This window comes from Thermobia domestica, chromosome 8 (assembly GCF_964235325.1).
Source record: "Thermobia domestica chromosome 8, izTheDome1.hap1.1, whole genome shotgun sequence".
In the NCBI taxonomy this organism is placed as follows: domain Eukaryota; kingdom Metazoa; phylum Arthropoda; class Insecta; order Zygentoma; family Lepismatidae; genus Thermobia; species Thermobia domestica.
In genome coordinates this window covers 194,299,345-194,319,265 of record NC_137461.1, presented here as the reverse complement: position 1 = coordinate 194,319,265, position 19,921 = coordinate 194,299,345, and the positions used below count along the sequence as shown (strand labels likewise).

General features: G+C 36.4%; 1 protein-coding gene across 1 annotated transcript in view; it reads left to right on the top strand.

The window, feature by feature from the left end:
* Nucleotides 1-7,556: 7,556 nt before the first annotated feature.
* Nucleotides 7,557-19,921, top strand: part of LOC145693404 (proline-, glutamic acid- and leucine-rich protein 1-like) — a 137,118-nt gene continuing 124,753 nt past the window's right edge. Inside the window, exon 1 of the mRNA XM_081769371.1 lies at nt 7,557-7,773. Coding sequence (XP_081625497.1) covers nt 7,663-7,773 — 111 coding nt within the window. The 5' untranslated portion in view covers nt 7,557-7,662. The remainder of the gene's footprint in view (nt 7,774-19,921) is intronic.

Sequence of the window (19,921 nt, the reverse complement as noted above, 5' to 3'; positions counted from 1 at the left end):
GTATTACTACACATCTGCTTCCGCCTGTGTCAATTCTGGTCGATCTCGTTGACGCGACATGTATGCTTTTTTTTTACCCCTTTCTTCGTTTACTGAACAAAACAGTAACTATTCTGAAATATACTACTGCGCATGCCTCGTAGATAAATATTTCTGATGCCAATAGTTTCCGTTTTGTCCAAGGAATGTTCTTTTTCTTATTCCCAGCATGGCCCTTTTATTACATTATATGAAGAGCGTGTAGGTCTAAATACCTCATGTATTACATAGAATGTAGGTTTAACTCTTCCAGCAAAGAAGGAACATGTGAACATAGTATACAACCCACAGAAGTGATAGCTGGCAATACAGTGGTCGTAATCCCTAAGGACAGAGGTGGTAAGCGTTGCCTCCCCGCTAGTCTAGTGGCTAGCACGTGCGCCTCTGGTGTATGGTGTCCCGGGTTCGATTCTCGGTGGGACAGTATTTATGATTTTTAACTGTCCTCAATGTTTCTGTGTTCGTGTCCCTGTCGTTATAAGTTATTAGAAAATGCAAGTTAAAGCACAAGCAAGTAAAATTAGCAATAAATAAGTTACTGAAACACGTTCGGTGAGTCAGTTAAAAAAAAAAAGTGGACAAAGCACTGGCTTTTCGCGCCGTCCATGCGAGTTCGAATCTATCTCGCCTTGATTTTTTATCCATTTGAAAGAAAATATTGTTCCTCATCGGTACAGGTAGTCATTTTTTTCGTATTTTTCGCCGTCCTTTACAATTAAAGTAACTGGCTATTCTTAATCTTTTTACGAATGATGGATCTTCTCTTTGGTTTCATGTCAAACATGCACACGTAATGAAAAGACGCCGTTGATAATAATAATAATAATAATAATAATAATAATAATAATAATAATAATAATAATAATAATAATAATATGAAATATTACTAGCTAACTCGCGTGTGTATTTGGACAATATAATTTTATATTATTATGTAAAAATAGGTAAGGATGGCTGGCGCCCCCCCTAATTTTTTCGATGCGCCTTTGGTCTCATCCCACGATCACCTGTTCTCTCGATATGTTATTGACATTTTTCCTAAAGAGGGCTCTGCCGTGGCCTTATGACTCCTCATGACAATGATTCTTCGTTCATTTTGCATTGAAATCGATTATTTTTTCTGAGTACTATGAGTGCATACTGTCCAACGTTGCTCCCATCACTACGCAATTTCCCGTTCTCTCGATATAAATTGCTAATATTTTGTTTGTAAGGGAGATATGGCGTTACAATCATTACTATTTCATATCATATAAATTCATTTGAAGTAATTTCATATCATAACTAACAATCATCTTGTTCCGATACGAAAATAATACTCCTTTTGCAAAAAAAAAAAAAAAAAAAAAAAAAGCCTCACCGTAGCGAAAGGCGTGAATCTTCTTTAGGCGGTTAATCGGGTCCAATATTTCAATAAAAGAGGATAAGTCCCTGCACACAAATATTTCAGTAAAAGAGGAAAAGTTACTCAAACTTTCTGAATATCTATTTATGGACGAAATTTGGTTCCCTTGAAACTTTTTAAGTTTGAAGGGCCGCCATTTTGAACATTTTCATCTGATTATTCTGGTTAACGAACTCATCAAGATATTTCAACAATTAATGTTCGTGCCAAGTTTCGTCTCAATCCGCTGAAAATTAGGGTGGTTATGGCATTCACAAATAGCGTTACGTATACAGATAGATAGATAAATAGACACATAGAGGGAGAGAGAAAAAGTGTTTTGCCCCCTTCTCGCACCTGTGCTGCGTCAGAACTAAACCGGGCCTCTTTGCAAAATGTATTGACCAGCCTAACCTAAACACAAGCCTCTTACTTGCTAACGTAGAAACGTGGTCGAGAAATGTAAGACATGTAGAAATTGTTTTTTAATAACCATGAGTATGGATTCGAACCCCTCCACTTCCATGTTTTTCTTTTTCCTTTTTGCAGCTACGTGGAAAAGTTCAATTTTTATTCTTTACTAATTGCAAATGGCGTTTACATTCAAAATAAGAGGAATTTTGGTGGCATTTGTTCGGATATTCTTCTCTTTGGAAATGAAGAAAAGAATAAAAGCAATACGCAAAGACAAAAAGTATTATCAGTACTAAATATTACCAATAATAATTGCCACGAAAGACTAAATACGACCTCTTTTACCATCTCTCATGAGCTGTATGTATTATTAACAAAAAAATTTAAAAACTACCTACCGGAGATTCGAACTGGCGTCCTTTGCATTTGTGAGTCAGCACTTTAACCACTACACCAAGATCAGGGCATGGTGAAAGTTTGGTTTTCTGTGTATTTATTGTAATTATCTTTTATGTTCCCCCTTCGACAATTCTGTCTCTTTTTTCTGCGTTTAACAGCTGTTTCTGGCTTTCTCTTTCGGTGTCGTACTTTATTTACACTATGCACTATTCGTATTCCCAGCTTGTGCCCCTCTGCAATGTCTTATTCAGATTAAACTTTTCTTTTTGCCCCTCAGTAAACATTTGATTGATTTAATTCTCATACTCTCCAGGAATGGAGCGCAGGAATGCCAGACTCGAAAAATAGATGTACATTAACTTTCTTGACAGATAATACGTTTGTTCGAATGTAGCCAACAAGAAGGAAATAATAGAAATAAAAAAGGGATTTTTTTCCAAAATTTGCCCCTAAAATCTGGAATTAAAATTTTCTGTAGCTCGCAACACTACTTACTATCAGACACACACAAACTATCTGAAAATAAGCTTTGGTATCCCTCTAATATATCCCTCCTACAAGTATTGTGACGATATCTAATAAAGTAAGCATGTCAATAAAAAATATCTCATTCTACCTTTAAAAAATCACAGTCATCTTCCCATTAGAGAACAAGGTGTACTGTAAACCTCAATTGTACTTCCTCTAATTATCCTATTGAAACTTTCCATAGTGCGTTGTGTAGAGCAAAGACGAGACTTCCAGATACTGGTACGTTTGGTCCGATATAGCCAACAAAAGGGAAATAATAGAGACAAAACAGATAATTTTTCCAAAATTTCCCCCTAAAATCTGGAATTAAAATTTTCTGTAGCTGGTAACACTGCGACCAGACAGGTGCAAACTATCTTAAATTAAACATTGGTGCACCACTAATATATCCTACAAGTATTATGACTATATTTAAGGAACAAAACTTCTAATTCCCAAAAATATATTACGGTAAACAGAAAAGTAAGGAAAAACTAGAAAAATTAAGTGTTAAAACCTAAATACGAATTTTTCGTGCGATCCCTAATTAACCCATTGTAACAATCTGTATTTGCATTTGTTAAGTAAGGACAAATGTTCGATTGGCGTAAGTTGACTTGCACTCGGACGTGTAGGTACGGATTTATAAACAAAAATTTCTAATTTTTTGCCCAAACTTAGGAAAATTTTAATTTTCCTAATTGGCAACACTGCGCGCAGGCCCGTCCAATTAATGTCAACAGTTAGGTATCCATCCGAGGTATCTACCTGGCAAGTCTTAAGGAGGTCTTTCTACAAGGAAATAAGCCTGGCCCGTATCCACGGGGGGCCAAGAGTGGGCCGGGCCCCCCCTAAATTTTGGCTGGCCCCCATAAAATTTCACGGTAGGCTTGCAAATGAACTATAATATGGTGGTGAAGTATAATATTATTGTGTCGGGCCCCCCTAACTTCTACCGGGCCCCCTCTAAATTATTGGGCTGGCTACGGGCCTGAAGGAAGCTACAGGGAAAAAAGAAGTAAAGGAAATTCGAAATTAGAAAATTCTTGAATTTTTGACTGGGGTGAAATTTGAGAAGGAAATTCGACACCAGAAGAAAAAAATTAATATGATAAACTATAGTGCAACCATAATAATATCCCGATATCTTAATTAATGTCAACACAGGAGCGGATTAAACAAATGACGCACCCGTGTGTGCCACTTTGGCCACCTGGGCCATTGAGTATACATTAGATTACATTTTTTGACTACTAACTCGTGTTGTTGTTGTAGTTATAGTCTCGACTAATAATAATATCGTTTTTAGTCTCGACTAATAATAATATCGTTGTTAGTCTCGACTAATAATAATATCGTTGTTGTAAACAATAACTTTATAGAGAAAATTTTCACTCCTTTTTACATCTGAGTTCCAACACTGTTGGTGAGAAATGCAGGGTGTTTCAAAATGAATATTGGGGTTTTAAGTCTTCGTAGTACTTATTACATTTTACGTACAATTATAAGCAATGCATCAAGTAAAAGAGCACCTCAAAGCAATGCATTAAGTAAAAGAGCACCTCTTTGCTACAAGTGTTCAATACAAGTGTTTCTAGTCGATAGGCGAGAAAGGCCCATAAACTTTCCGCCATATGGTACAAAACACATTCAATTTAGGGGTCTCGTTTCAAGTGTACCATCTCCTGAGGATTTGCTGACGGCCAGATACAAACATTATGAGTGCACATTAGCTCTTAGGTGAAATGTCGATTTATCACTGAAGACGACACGATCCAGAAAATCTTCATTGTTATGCAGCAATATTTCACTTGCGAAATTGGCACGTAAACCGTAGTCTGTAGGCTTTAGACCTGTAGCAACTGCAAACGATAAGGACGTAGTTGCAAGTGTCTCCTTAATATTCTTCACACAGACCGTTGCACTGCACAGATTCAGTTTTTTATTAAAACACAAAAAAACATTCTGCTCCCTAGTCTACATCTTTGCTGCTTGCTCTTTCTAACGGCAGACAGAAGAAACAATGCATATACATGCGTGCGTACAAAACTGTTTGAGTTGCTCTTTCATTTGATATAATATTTATAATTGTAAGTTAATTGTAATAGATACTACAAAGTTTCAAAACCCTAATATTAATTTTTAAACACCCAACATTACTTCAAATTGTGTAATCCTATATCCATGTCTTTTATATACATATCATCAGGGCCGGTCCTAGTCAATTTGTCGCCTCGTGCAATAGCATAATTTGCCGCCTCCCTCTTTCTCCAGAAAGAACAAATCTTAAAAGTCATGATTTTAATTATGCTACTCCAGCATGAACAACAAAGGTGAGGGTAAGTGCAGGTGCACTCAGAAAGGCTTAAATACTTACTAAAAATGCAATCCCGTTGTATCTGTTTTTTTAAATATTAATCTACCGGTATTATGTTAGTGAAAGATAAAGCAAACACACCTGCAGAGGAAAGATGGTAATCCTTTTTATAGAATTCACTATCGAGCTTCAATCTCAATGTATCAGTTTGCAATTCCAGTGCAACTAGCTCTTTTATCTTTATTTCTTGATTTCTCTTCTATATTTGTTAACATTTTTTAAAAAAAGTTGTTTCTATCTTCAATGATAAGGAACTTGTTTCTGACAAAAACAAGACTAGTTGTCATATCAAAACTGTGATAACTTACTAAAGGGAACAGATAGTCACTACTGTTCGAGAATTGAATTCTTGCATTTGGCAACAATCAAGCAATTTGTGCTCGGATTTATTCGACCATTTGCTTTAGCATTGTCCATGTGGCCTTAAACTAATGCAACCTAAACATAATTTATGAATGTAGTATTCAAATAGAAGGTCAGCTTAGTAAATGTAACTACCATCATCATGAAGTCTGTTTCCAACCAGAAATATTTAATTTAAATAATATATTTATGGCAGATATTTGCAGGACCATCCAAACTTGCCGCTCCACGCAAATGCACGTGTTGCAAGTATGGTAGAGCCGGCTCTGCATATCATATATATCTAGTCGACAAATTATTTATATATGACATTTAGAAAAATACTATGGCAAATTAGTGTTAGTTTTTACCATTAGACAAGTTATTTGAATTTTATACTGTTCGTGACATTATTTTCGTAGTTATTAAAGGCCTGCTTTCACGAAAACACAAAATTTCATTTCTACTTTTATTTCTTAGTTGATATTGATGAAAACTGCTGAAACCCGAATTGTTAATAGGTATGGTATTCATGTAAATTGTAAAATATTTGTAGCGTATTAGTATCTAGCGTTTAATCTATGTTGCATTTTATGGTGATTATACCTACATAAAAATATTTAGTACTGTAATAGACGTAAGATGCATTACAAATGACTATTTGAAAAAAAAAGAAATTAAAAAAAAAATCGAGAGGCAATGTTTTTTTTCTAAAAAAAACGTACATTTCTGAAAAAATACGAACGGTTTTTTTCTATTTACAACACTATATATATATATATATATATATATATATATATATATATATATATATATATATATATATATATATATATAGTGTTGTAATAACACACAATATATAGTGTTGTAACAATATATATATATATATATATATATATATATATATATATATATATATATATATATATATATATATATATATATATATATACAGTGGCGGATCCAGGATATGATCAAGGGAGGGGCTAAACCATAGTTTGCCGTTTTATCCAGTGTAAACGAAGATTGAAGCCCATTTTATCCAGTGTAAAGCTGAGCATCAAGGGGGGGGCTATAGCCCCTATAGCCCTCCCCTTGAATCCGCCACTGTATATATATATTCACATTTGTATGGGCGCCCTTTTAGTAGACTTGTCTACCGCCCTCATTAGTATCCCAGCACGGCCCTGCTAGTGGCAACGAACATGTTTCGGGAAGCTGCAAAAGTAAATACGTTATTTCTCTAAATGTAGCACATGCTTGTAGTATTCACTGTTTTTCATTTTCTAAGAGTAATAACATACATTTAATAGCATGTGTGAAATTAATAATTAAGTTGTTTATTAGACCCCAGTTTCAATGTATCCTCTCTATTTATTTGTTTTGCAAATTTGTTATTAAATAATCTGATCACACAATTTTCCAGACAGAATTTTAAGATGTTCATGGGCAAGGAATCAAATTTTTTCTTACACCTTTGTTGTTTAAGAGTACAAAGAGCTAGTACCTACTTCTGTTGCTTTTGTCAATTTACTTAATAAAATATGAAATACGATATACGGTACTTTAACTGAAAAAGATAGTACCCTATTAGTTATACAACCTTTCGGCAAACAAAGTGTTAGAAACAACCAAGGAAATTAAGGTTGATACGCAAATATTCAGATCATATCTTGCCTTCCCCCCCACTTTTAACGTCCAATCGCCGCCACAGCTTCACAATACAATTGTATAAGCAGTAGCGTACGTAGGAATTTATTTTGGGAGGGGTCGAAACTCAATAAGAGGGTATTTTATATTAGAATTCCTAAAATTGCTCCTAAAATTAAACTAAATTTTCAGAAAAGTCGAAATTTTGGGGGGTCCGGACATTCAGGAGCCACTCCCTGCGTACGTCCGTGTGTATAAGCAAATAAAATATCTCAAATAACAGTCCATTCTGTGTGACGGATTAACAGTTGTTTTTCCATTTTCCTATTTGTTGAGATTTTTAGTGGCTTTTAAACATTTCTAGTGCCACAGACTATAATACGTATTCTAGTCTGTGTCTAGTGGTTTTAAACCTGGTAGGGAGAGCGCTTAATGTGTTGGCAACACTGGTGACTGTAGTAAAATATTGTCTCCACGCATGTTTGCACGAAACTTGTGCATGTGGTTTTGAAACGTATGAAAGCACGTGAAGGTTGTCAAGTAGATCATGGAAGGGTTTTTAGATTTATTTCAAACTGTCATGGGGTCGACATGGCGGGATAAATATTTTCCTGCCTTACTTCAGGCCTGTAGTTCACAACAGGCGTTTTCCTTAAAGGTAATTTTATTTAATATTGGATATATTGCGGTGAGTTTGATGTAAAATTAGCTATGAACTTCATGTTTGAACTCGCATACAGGTCAAGTTTGGGCACACAACTGGAAATAATTGTTGATAAGCTTTCTCACTAATTAACTTCTTCAGATCAAAGAGATACTAATTAAGATCAAAGAGATTTGTGCCGGGCAACGTAACTTTACCCCTCCTAGCATAGATGAAATTCAAAGGGGCGACCATAAGTCATGGGAAGGTTCTAGAACACAGGTGCCCTCATATACAGTAGGTTAATAGCTAAGTTGGTTCTTTTCTGTACCAAAATTAAATATTTAGTTCACATGGTGTTACCGAGCGAGCGTTAGCGTGGGAAGGTGGGTTAGAGCCCCGCAGAGCACATTGTTTTCTGTCTTGATTACAGCTAAGTGGGAAGAGGGACCTGTGTTCTAGAACCTTGCCATAAGTTATTGTTGAAAAATTACGATTTACATATAAATACAGCGTCCAGATGTATGGTATAAAAAAAACAATGAAAAAAGCATAAACCAACCTGTGTTAGCACGAATGCTATTTAAGTTAGGGTAGGGCGGGGTGCACCCGAAGGGAGCAGGTGCATCAGCACGGTTAGTGAAACACATAGCACTTCAAATACAGAGTTCTAATAGCATACCCGTTGGAATTTCATACTAGTAACGTTACACGTATAAACAAAATAGGTAGGCATTTATTCCGAAGTTGGGCGTTGTTCTTAGGTTCATTAATTCATGCTCTTCTCAATGTTTTTAGATGATTTTGCTCGTTATGAACGTATTGCTTCACGAAATTTAACACAGTCAGTTCACGTCCTGTGCATCGTTTCGGTATATTTGCCGCCATGTTGATAATATAAATGCTCGTTGGTTTCCCACAGTACAACTATTTTGTTACCTTGAGCCAAGTAGTTATCTCCGCTCGCTGGATAGTCCCATGTTTGTAACCATTTATATAGAACAAAGATATTTGGGTTACCTTTACAATGCCCGCTCCAGCAGGTATACTCTGTCAGAAACGGGAAATTACACACTAATAATTTTATGAAAATGGATCAAAACTTACTTAACCTTAAGCTAACCCGTTCCTAACCCCTACCCTACTTATTTATATCTTACTCTACCCTACCCTACCCTACTCTACTATACTTTGTAAAAGGGCCCTACTTATCGATACGCAGCTGGAGCGTGTCTTGTAAAGTTTACCCTGACATTTTTCGAGATCCTTATATATTATCAACCCCACAAACGATCAAATTATCCATATCTTCCATGTAAATTCTAAAACTTTTGCTGGAAACGGACGCCCAACTTTGGAACTTAACCCGTTTATTTATACGGACGGTGTCTGATGAAACCAATGAGCCTTATGCAGAGTTGTTCTGACTCTCGATTAGTGCCATGCTAAAGAGTTCGACTAACGTTTCCTGCAGTAGTCAGGCCTTTAGTATGACACTAATCATATCGAAACGGCTCTGCATAAGGCTCAATATGTATACGTAGTTGGCGAAACTCACACATTTATTATTTTATAAATATACGTTGGTTTGTTCAGCGATTTGTATTTTTAGTATGAGTTATTCAGGATAGCAAAGCAATTATAAATCAGTTAGTTACTAAAATGTACGTTTGCTTCGATTAGGTTGCATTACGTTAGATTAGGTTAGGTTGACTTACAAATCAGTTATCTTCAAAGCAGAGGAGCGTAAGCTTTTATACTTTAGGATAAAAACTCACTATTTGAATGTAAATATTGCATCAAGGTGTATGGCATAAAGGATACATGGCATTACTGCTGCATCTCCGGACCACACGAAACTTTAAAAAAATATAATAATAATAATAATAATCAATAGAAAAGTGAATGTTATTTGGTTTCTCTCCCAAAATACTAGGTTGTGCCCCTGGGTAACTTGGTAGTGATTATTGTTTGAAATACAGTGTGGACATATTGCTTGAAAACTAGTACATGAAACACGAGCCAATGTGTACTAGGTGGCCACTAAAAATTACGAATGCTATCTAACCGAGTCAGAGCAGGAGCGCAGCAGAGAACCCAAGCGGTATCGAGGGGGTGCATCCGTGGGGAGCAGGCGCGTTAGCGGCGGTGGAGTACGCATAAACGAGAATACTGGAAGGACACTTTATATATCATAGAATGCATAGCTTAAATGTTGCACAGCTTTGGAGGAGATACTAAATGCCATCCAATAAATTAGGTTAGATTATATTAGATTTTGTCATATGTTCATCTCGTTTTCGCTAGTTACAATTGCTTTTCACACGATACGTGGCAGTCTTGTCATTTACGCACCATTTCCAAACTGAAGTAGTTTCTCAACTTCAACTATTCCCCTCACCTGACTTCCGTTCACTCTTCCTCACAATCCGAAACAAATTCTCCAATTCATCTGGAAAATTTTCAAAAATTGGTCCGGCGATACAGCAGTAACCCAGGTACAAATAAAGAAGCACGAACCAAATTGTGCTAACTGGCCACAAGAAAGCACAAATGCTATTCAACCAAGTCAGTGCACAACGAAGTCAGTGGACCCACGGGATAGCGCAGAGATCCGTCTGAAGAGAGCAGGCGACAGCGATGGTGACTTCGCGCGTAAACACGAGTAATGAGAAACAAAGAGGAATGCTTTACATATGCAAGTTTAGAATTGCAGAAAAATGATCCGGCAACATCCATATTATGAAGAGATTTGTGATTTTGTGAAACAGAAGAATGAAAGTTTCCGAACTGCGAGGATCATATCAGACAGTTGTTGTATTAAGTTGGAGAACTCATTTTAGAGTATCAGATGATTACAAAGGTAGGGAAAGATCTTGAGATGTGCGGTATTAAGAATTTTAAAAATCTTCAGCTCCCGAGACAGGTTTCGAACCATAGATCCCTTATCTTTCGAATCATGATTTTATCCGTTCGGAGGCCCCTATGTAGCCACTCGTACTTGTTCTTTAACTACGTTGAGGAACTGATAGAATGGAATATTCCAGAAGTTGACTCGGTGGGAGAAGTAAAAGTTTGTTACTACTATGTTAATTGAATTATATTTAATAGAACCATCTGATAACGTAGTGCCAAATGCTCAGACATAAATCACATTTTGCGAAGCTCTGGTGGAGAATGAAACAAATCATAAACATGTCAAACTTTTGAAAAGAACAAGTTTAAAAAGTGGAAATGCTCATGAGGTCACTTGGATGCGAATTTATAACTTTAAGAAAGTACTCGTTTACGTGATTGTGTTAGATGAATGGTTAGTGTAAAGAACAACTGTGGGGATGGTCCTTGGTTCTAATCCCGACCGTTTCTTTTCTTTCTTTCTTGTAGCTACGCTCATACTGTGCATTCCAGAAGTTCAGTTTTGAATTAAATGTAGTTGCAATTAGTTTAAACTGAAGTTATTTTCAAATATACGTTCTGTTTTTAGATGTTTTTCGTTATCTTGTGATGTTTTAACTTTGATATTAAATCTTACAACTTTACAACTTATTTTACTACGTCATATCATGATGAAGTTTTGCACAACGACAAGTCAGGCGGTAATACAATATTCCATTAGTACTGTAATATATTTATGTTTCTTAAAATTTTTTCTCTCTCAAAAAACGCTAAGTTGACCGTACGATGCAACGCGACTCTTGGAGGAATTTCACACAAATTTATTATACGTATAAATTACCCTCTGAAGAATACTGTGGGAGTGGTAAGAAACTGAAACCATTCCTAGGAGGTGAAGAGGTGACATATAGAAGTAATAGAAGACGTACGATGTTAGTGTCGAATTCATAGCTTTCGCGGTAGCAGAGATGAATAGTGACACTGCCGGTGCTGCTTAAATCCAAGTTAAGCCTTGGTTGGCATGCTAGTCAGAGATTGAGAGTGACTGGCGAAACGAATCAAAAACAACGTATATTTGTATCGAAGGCATGGTTTTCGGGGTCACTGACATAAATAAGTGATATTCTAGATGTGTTATATGTCCAAATTTGGTCTCATTGGCATGGGGATCAGAGGGGAGAATCAGTGAAGATTTCAAAACAGTTCCTTTGTGGTGAGTTTTGGTACACTGAGAATGAAAAGTGTGCATTACATCGTGCACAAATAGTGGCATTACATCGAGAAATATTAGTAATATGACTTCTAGGAAACTGTCTTTTCTTCAGGAAGACATTACCACCTGATGACTTCCTAAGATAGTCACTGCTTAGGACGTAGACAGGGTCGTGGACAGGAATTTATTTCAGGGATCGAGAGCTTTTTCAAATTCAATATGAGAACTTAGTATACTAAAGTGTCCAACATCATCTCTAAAATTAGAAAAAAAAAAAAAAATACAGAAAAGTAGTATCAGAGGGAGGAAGTCCCTCTGGACCGCCAGGGCCTAAATCCTGTATATGTCCCTGCTGCTCTGAATTGTCATAAACTTCTCTTCCAATTTATAAGACGTAAAATACAAATAGTAAATAGTATAACATCGAATAAAATATATAAAAAATCAGTTGTATAGAAAATACAACTGTTTTTCGATTCGGATTGATTTGGGTTAACAGCTTGAAAATGAAGAATTTACGTTTAATGTCCCACGATGAAGCCTGTTAGGTTGAGGAAGACTGATTAAAGCAAGTGAATTATGATGGATGAATTGGTGGAATGAGAAAGTGGGAGTGTCAAGAAAACCCACGAGCACGATGTTATCAGTCTCAAACTTACTTGCCTTGGGAACGAACCAAGTACCCCACCCATCAGATAGTGTAGTTGGCGGGGTCTCAGATTCGATTCCCGGTGGAAGAGCCTTTGAAATATTAAATGTCCTCGATGTATCTGTGTTCGTGTCCCTGTCGTTAAAGGTTACTGGAAATATCTGTAAAACGAGAATAGCCGAATATAATAGAGATAAGTTACGGAGATACTTTCGGTCTTTTTTTAAAAAATTTAAACTTAAATTCTCTGGAATATAGTATTGTATCAGGGCCGAAATCAGTGTTTCATCGTTAATAAAATATTGGTATCGTAAATGTTTGCAATTTCCTACATACATGAGTGTTTCTTGACTCTTATTTAAAAGAGCAGTCTTAGGGTAGTGGTATCAGCATTCGTTTCGTGAGTTAGGGATCTGCGGTTCGATTTCCTCCGAGGAAATTCAGAAAAATTTTATAATTTACAATGTTGACATTTCTGATGTATAATAACATGAAAAATATTTGGTCTAGGAATTAATTCGTGCGGGTGGACAAGAGATGGCGCAACGTACGGAGCGTCCCACAGTTCCGTGTATCCACACATGTGTTGCAAACCCCTGTCATCGCGTATCGTTCGTAGTATAGGGCAGTGGATTAAAGCGTCAACAACACCAGTTTGTAGTTAAGTGAACATGGCGCAATTTGTGCCTGATAAAGTGTTTTTGCGGGGTGTCCTGCTGCATTACTTTAACATGCAGAAAAGTGCGACTGAAAGTCATCGTATTTTGGTGGAAGTGTATGGTGACCATGCTCTAGCTGAGCGAACGTGTCAGAAGTGGTTTGCACGGTTTAGAAGTGGTGATTTCGGCTTGGCAGACCAAGAGCGAGCTGGACAGCCAAAAAAATTTCAAGACGAAGAATTGACAGCATTTCTCGAGCAGGATTCGTGTCAAACGCAGGAACAACTTGCAGCAGCATTAGGCGTTGATCAAACAACAGTCTCCAAACGCTTGAAAGCCATGGGAATGATTCAAAAGATGTCACATTGGGTTCCACATGAATTGAAAGACAGAGACGTTGAAAGACGAAAAACCATTTGCGAATTGCTGCTTCAACGACAGAGCAGAAAGGGGTTTCTGCATCGAATTATTACGGGTGATGAGAAGTGGATCCATTACGAGAACCCTAAACGAAAAAAGGCCTGGGTGAAACCAGGTGAACCAGGTCCATCACAACCAAAACGAGATATTCACTGTGCAAAGGTTATGCTGTGCATATGGTGGGATATGAAAGGTGTGGTGTACTATGAGCTGCTGCAACCGGGTGAAACTATGAATGGAGAACGTTATCGACGACAATTAATGCGTTTGAAGCAAGCTCTGGCCAGAACACGACCAGAATGGGAGAACAGACATGATAAACTTATTGTTCAACATGATAACGCTCGCCCACATGTCGCAAAACCGGTCAAAACCTATTTAGAAAATGTCGGATGGGAAGTTTTACCCCACCCGCCGTATTCACCAGACGTTGCTCCTTCGGACTACTACTTGTTCGATTGCATGAACAACGATTTGATTGGACAGCGGTTTACTTCTTCAGAAGATATCGAAACATGGGTCTCTGACTGGTTCGCTTCCAAGGATGAGGACTTCTTTCGCCACGGAATCCGTACATTGCCTGACAGATGGGCGAAAGTGGTGGCTAGCGATGGACAATATTTTTCTTAAGGTATTTATGTATTTTGTGTTTGTACTAGAGCTTCAATGTGTGCGTACCAACCGCACGAATTAATTCCTAGACCAAATAGTTAATTTATTTCGTTTTGACAAGTTAGAGTTGAAACGACTTCCTTCACAGGGGAAAAGCTAACAACATGACGTCACAGTCTACAATCTCGATTCCTGCTGTCTGAAAACTTCGTGTGTTTCGCAAACAATTCATGAATACAAAAGGGTCATCCTTAAGGCCTAGTATGAGTCCTAAATTTGTTTGAAACGTCATTGTGGAATTGTTTCTAAGTTCTTCCACTCTTACTCGAAATAATATTTTCGTTCGCCATTTTCAACACGTTCCATATATTCGTTCAACGAAAATTGGTAAATAGGAACTATTCTTTCCTTATATTTGTATGTATATTTTGTTAAAATATCAATATAACGCATATGTAATCCAGTGTCTTTTACCCAAAGATAGGACGTTAGTAGGTATCGCGATGAAGACGAATTCTACTTAGTTTCTGTTAAGGTATCCGAAGGTTCAATTTTCATATTGTCCAGTAGCTGACACTGTCTTTTCCCCTTTCTTTTCCTTCCTAAGTATCTCTTGTAGAGGGTCCAAAAAATTTCTTTTGATTTTTCTTAACTTCAGTATGCTTATTTCCATTGAAATAGGACGTAATATTGAGGGCTCAAATTTTCAGTAATAATAATCATAATAATATAGAAGACAAATTCCGTATGAGGACAGATTGTATTACAATCTGTAAAATCGCTCCTAGCGTTAGGCAAAAGTTACACAATAGTCATGATTAAAGAGAAGTGTTAGGACCATCAGGACATAGCCTCTGTATACGTCCCTACAACTAGCTAAATGTTAAACGTAATATTTTCAGGCAAAATTCATGTAGAAAGTAGAGCTATTGAACTCACAAGAGCCATAAGAAAATTTGTTTTTAAGTAATGGTTATGCTGCTAAGCTACAGAAGACTTCGATGGTAAGAATGAAAGAAATATTGGAATAAAGAAAGTAGGAGGAAGCAGTACCCGGAGAAAACCTACACACACACGGTGTTTGTCCATCACAATGCCTACTGGGAAGGAGCTAGGTGGAACAGGGTGAACCATTAAATTCACAACACTTCTGTAATAATAATAATAATGGTATTAAAAGTTTTAAAGTTGCCCCAAAATTTGGCAAAACTTACTTAAAAGTAGAGATTTCGGGGAAGGGGTTCCGTACCTTCAAGACACATCTCTGCAACTGCCCAAGTTTTAAACTAAAGCGTTCCACTAAAGTTTCATATAGAAAGTTTTCTACTGTATGTCTTACGGAAAATAACTGTAATAAAAATAACTGAATATCACGCAACAGTAAGGCACATAAAACACTAATTTTTAGGATATGCAGAGGTAATTATAATAGCTTTGCTACGAAAATACCTACACATACCATAATTGAATGAACTCTGAAATACAAAGTAACATTCAGTCTACAGAGCAATTGTTACTTAGAGTGGACAGACGTTATTTCGAGAATCGATAAAAGACTAGAAATGTTGACGGTACCTCTCGTCTCCTCTCGATTCTCATCTCTAAAGCGAGACGATAATTTGAGTTAGCCTTGTCCCGTCTCGAATGTAAATTGTTAATTCTCATGTTATTTTGTTTGTTTTAGAAACTAGATGAGAAATTTCTCTTCTCGTGGGCAATATTAAAGAAAACAGAAATATTCTTCCCAAATGTCACGTTTCTGCTTGTAATGGTATGACCTGAGCGATAATTAGCACCTATCTTTTAATCTTCTACGAGATGATAATAATAATTATTAGTTTATTATTATTCCTGAAGATTTGATAGTTCAATTATTCAAACATCCGAGTATTCAAATACCTGAATATAATAAAACGTATGTCATCGCCATCAAAAATCGTAAAATAAAAAAAAGAAGAAGAAGAAGAAGAAATGCCCGACATGGATTCGTACCAAGAACCTCCAGCTTACTGGTTATGCATCTTGAACACTGAATCGTGATCACTACGCGGTAAACGATTCGTCTTTAGTCTGGTTACATTAAGTTTCTTTGCGTCCGCTTGCAAAGTTGTATGTTATATTTCTTCGACTCAAAAAGTCTTTCGTATTTCTTTTATAATGGTATGACTGGACAATCTTCGGCAAAGTTTATGTTAATAGCTTGAGTTGTTCTTTAACCTTTGGTTCACAAGTTAGTTTCTTCTTCACATGAAACTACAAATATGACAGATTTAATTTTCATACTCTGCATTTGTTTCAAAGCAGTCGCCATTACCTAGTCAAACACTTACGTCCGCCACGATACATTCACCTTTATATGATATGATGTAAGAAAGGATCATTTTTATGAAAGAAAGTATTTTCGTCTCGGTATATCTTTACCATACCTGCACCAAACTTTTTTGAAGCACTTATTTTGGTGTGTACTTGCGTTTCATAATACTCATTTCTTTTTCTTTCTTATTTGACTCTACATAATTTTGTTACTTTCAATACGGGCTATTTCGAAAGCGCTCTACATAATTTTGTTACTTTCAATACGGGCTATTTCGAAAGCGTTCTAGTTCTACTTTTCACCTGTCAAGTGAAGTGTTTCCATTAGGCAATGTAGTCGGCTTCGCTGGTCAATCTCATCGAATCGACTCCAGAAAGTAGAACCTAATTCAATTCAGTTGCCAGTCGATTCGTCACCTTCAACCCACACGCGATTCAGTCGAAGTCCTGTTTACACCTCGACTTAGTCAAAAATGTTAGTTCAACTGAATCGACCACAAATCGACAAAGTAAAAACTCCCCTTTAAGTGAACTATTACTGCTATTTTTTAAATAGTTATTTTCTTGTTACCTTTTTATTTTGCTGTTTTCGTCTTTTCTCTCGACCTGTAGTTTAATTTGTATAGTTTCTTCTGTTTCAGTGTTTCTTTTTGAAATACTTTCATTTGACTATGAACTACACTTTCTTCAGAAAATTTATTTTGAATTGTTAATGTACAGTATGTGTCATCAATTGACTTCATCGCAACGGGAACAGAAAGACTGGCTGCTGACGCTCGTAGTGACTGGCCATTAAATGCTCCTAGTGATTCATTTAAGTTTCACTGTAAGGCTTGATCATAACCCATGACTTCTGAATTAAAATTGGTTCAAAATTCTTAATAAATAAATCAAATATTATACTGTACTGTAAATCGCATGGAATACAGACTATTCTGGGCAGAAATTCTGATAGGCATAGGTGTTGAGATCAGGTACAAGACCATTTTTTCAGGTTAAAGGATAGGCTTATGTAATACACTTTCCGTACAGATTAATAATACACCGTCAAATTAACATTTTTTCTTTGCCTTTCCTTGCTTTAAATAATTTTCCTAATACATTCTGATCCCTTATATACTTTGGCTTGCTCAAATAATTGCGTACAGATTGATAATATGCTTGCAAACTGATATAACCATTTTCGGTTGTAATTACACGTGACGACGAATGTCATAAAAATTGAGAGAAAAAAAAACCCTGCTAGATGGCTACTAAGGAGCACGAATGCTATCTAACCGCGACAGGGCAGGAACGCAGCAGGGGGGGGGGGTCCGGCAAGAATACGACCATAGGGAGCAGGTGCGCCAGCGACGGAGGGTATGCGCACAAACGAGGATAGTGAAAAGAAACGTTATATCGCATAAAAATAGCGTACTTGTATAGGTTTGTGCACTTGTCATAGTATCACATTACACCGATATGCAGCATAGAAGGCAAGCACCCACAGACAATAACTCCAATTTTAGAATTCATAATAAACCACGCTTTTCATTTGTTCCTAAATATGAAGGTCCAAACATGGAAATGGTAAAAAATGTTATCTTCGTACATATATTATTAAGTATTCTGCCTTTTGGCAGGTCCTGGGACCAATGAAGTTCCTTTCTTTCCTTCTTTAATTTTCAGTTTGGGCCGAAAAATGTTTCGTCCACGTTCCTCGATTTTCAGCTTCCTCTTTTAACTCCCAATATTCACTCCATATATCAATGTACATTGTCGTGTATGTATTAGCCCTACTTCATGTCCTGCAATAATAGAATATCGAATAGAAGTAAATCACTTCAATAGTCCAGTTTATGTAACTGAGTGTACCTTACAAGTACGTGGTATGAAATGTAAAGTCTTTATACGCATTCTTGTGTATTATATACGTATTGTGATTCACACTTTTTGCATTTGAAGAAGGAATATATATATATATATATATATATATATATATATATATATATATATATATAGAGAGAGAGAGAGAGAGAGAATATATATATATTGTATTGAAACAAGGAGCGGAAAGAGGTGCCTATAAGGGGAGATGAGAGGCCATAAAAAATACATTATTTGACAATATATTTCTTTCCAGGAATAAATAGGTACTGTCGCAACAAAAAAGAGAACAGATATTATGAATCTACAAGTTTTTAGAGACTAGCGGTTATTTAACTTCACTAAAATATAGTCTGGAAAATTTTCTGTTTTGGTCTGGAAAACATGGAAAAGTCAGGGAATTTTATTTATCTGAAATAGTAGACATCCTATTTATGTTTGCAATTTCAGAATTCTACAGTCAATTGTCTTGCCACTCAATAACAGAAGCTAGTTAGTCTTGAACTCCAATCTCTTGCACTTACTTCCAGAGTAAAAAGGTTTTTAGAATTAGATCAATGAGGAAGTACAGGAACAATTCTATCATTTTCGGGAAAGTTGGCCAATTGCATATGTTCTCAAAGCTGGTCGAACTGATCAAGATCTGTCATAACCTCATGTAGTAACAGCATAGGGGCATCCCACATGTCAAGTTATCCCATTCTTGGCGTCATTTTGCAGTTGTGAGAATGGTGACTGTAATACCCTCCTGGCATTGGAACTGGAACCCTTCTCTCTTCAGTTTTGCTGTCTCTTTCATCATTGAAGTCTTTTGTAGTTTGTTCTTATGGTGCCAATGGCATCAATTTAATTGTTTCTAACATTTTCTAAGATTTGCTGTAGTGAAAAAAAAAAAAAAAAAAAAAAAAATCGGAAGCTATGATCCGTTCTGTATATTTAGAATCTTTTGTTAGGGCAAGTGCCACGTACTCACCTCGTGTTGATCGTTTGACTTTTTCCGGGGTATATCTCCTACATACAGTACAAATTTGTGTTGCAAATAACATATATTTGTGTGAGAGGCGGTAAGAAGTCTTCCATAGGCATTTAAAAATAATATGTTAGGTAGGAAGTATTCTTCCAATGGACTGAGAAAAGATTTAAGGGTATGAATTGACGCATATTACCAGCAATTTATATACATACTTTATTTAGTGCATCTAATATTTAATGTACTACTAAGTGTACCGTTTCTGTGTTCCGTGATAACCTTCCTCAGCAGATCAGGAAACTCGCTGGCAATCTATCTCACTTCCCACAGTTGATTCTTACACTATTTTCTAAATATGAACATGTAAATTCCTTTACACTAGAATGCCTTCTTTTGAAATTGTTTATTGCTGTGAGAAACTTACACAAGACTTTTCTGAAACTGGTACAATTTTGCTCTAGTTCGTAAAAGCTTTGCTGGATTGCTAGTTCCGTAGGCTCTTGGGCGAAGTGTCAGGAAACTGAAACAGTACAATTAATAGTACATTAAATATTAGACGCAGTAAA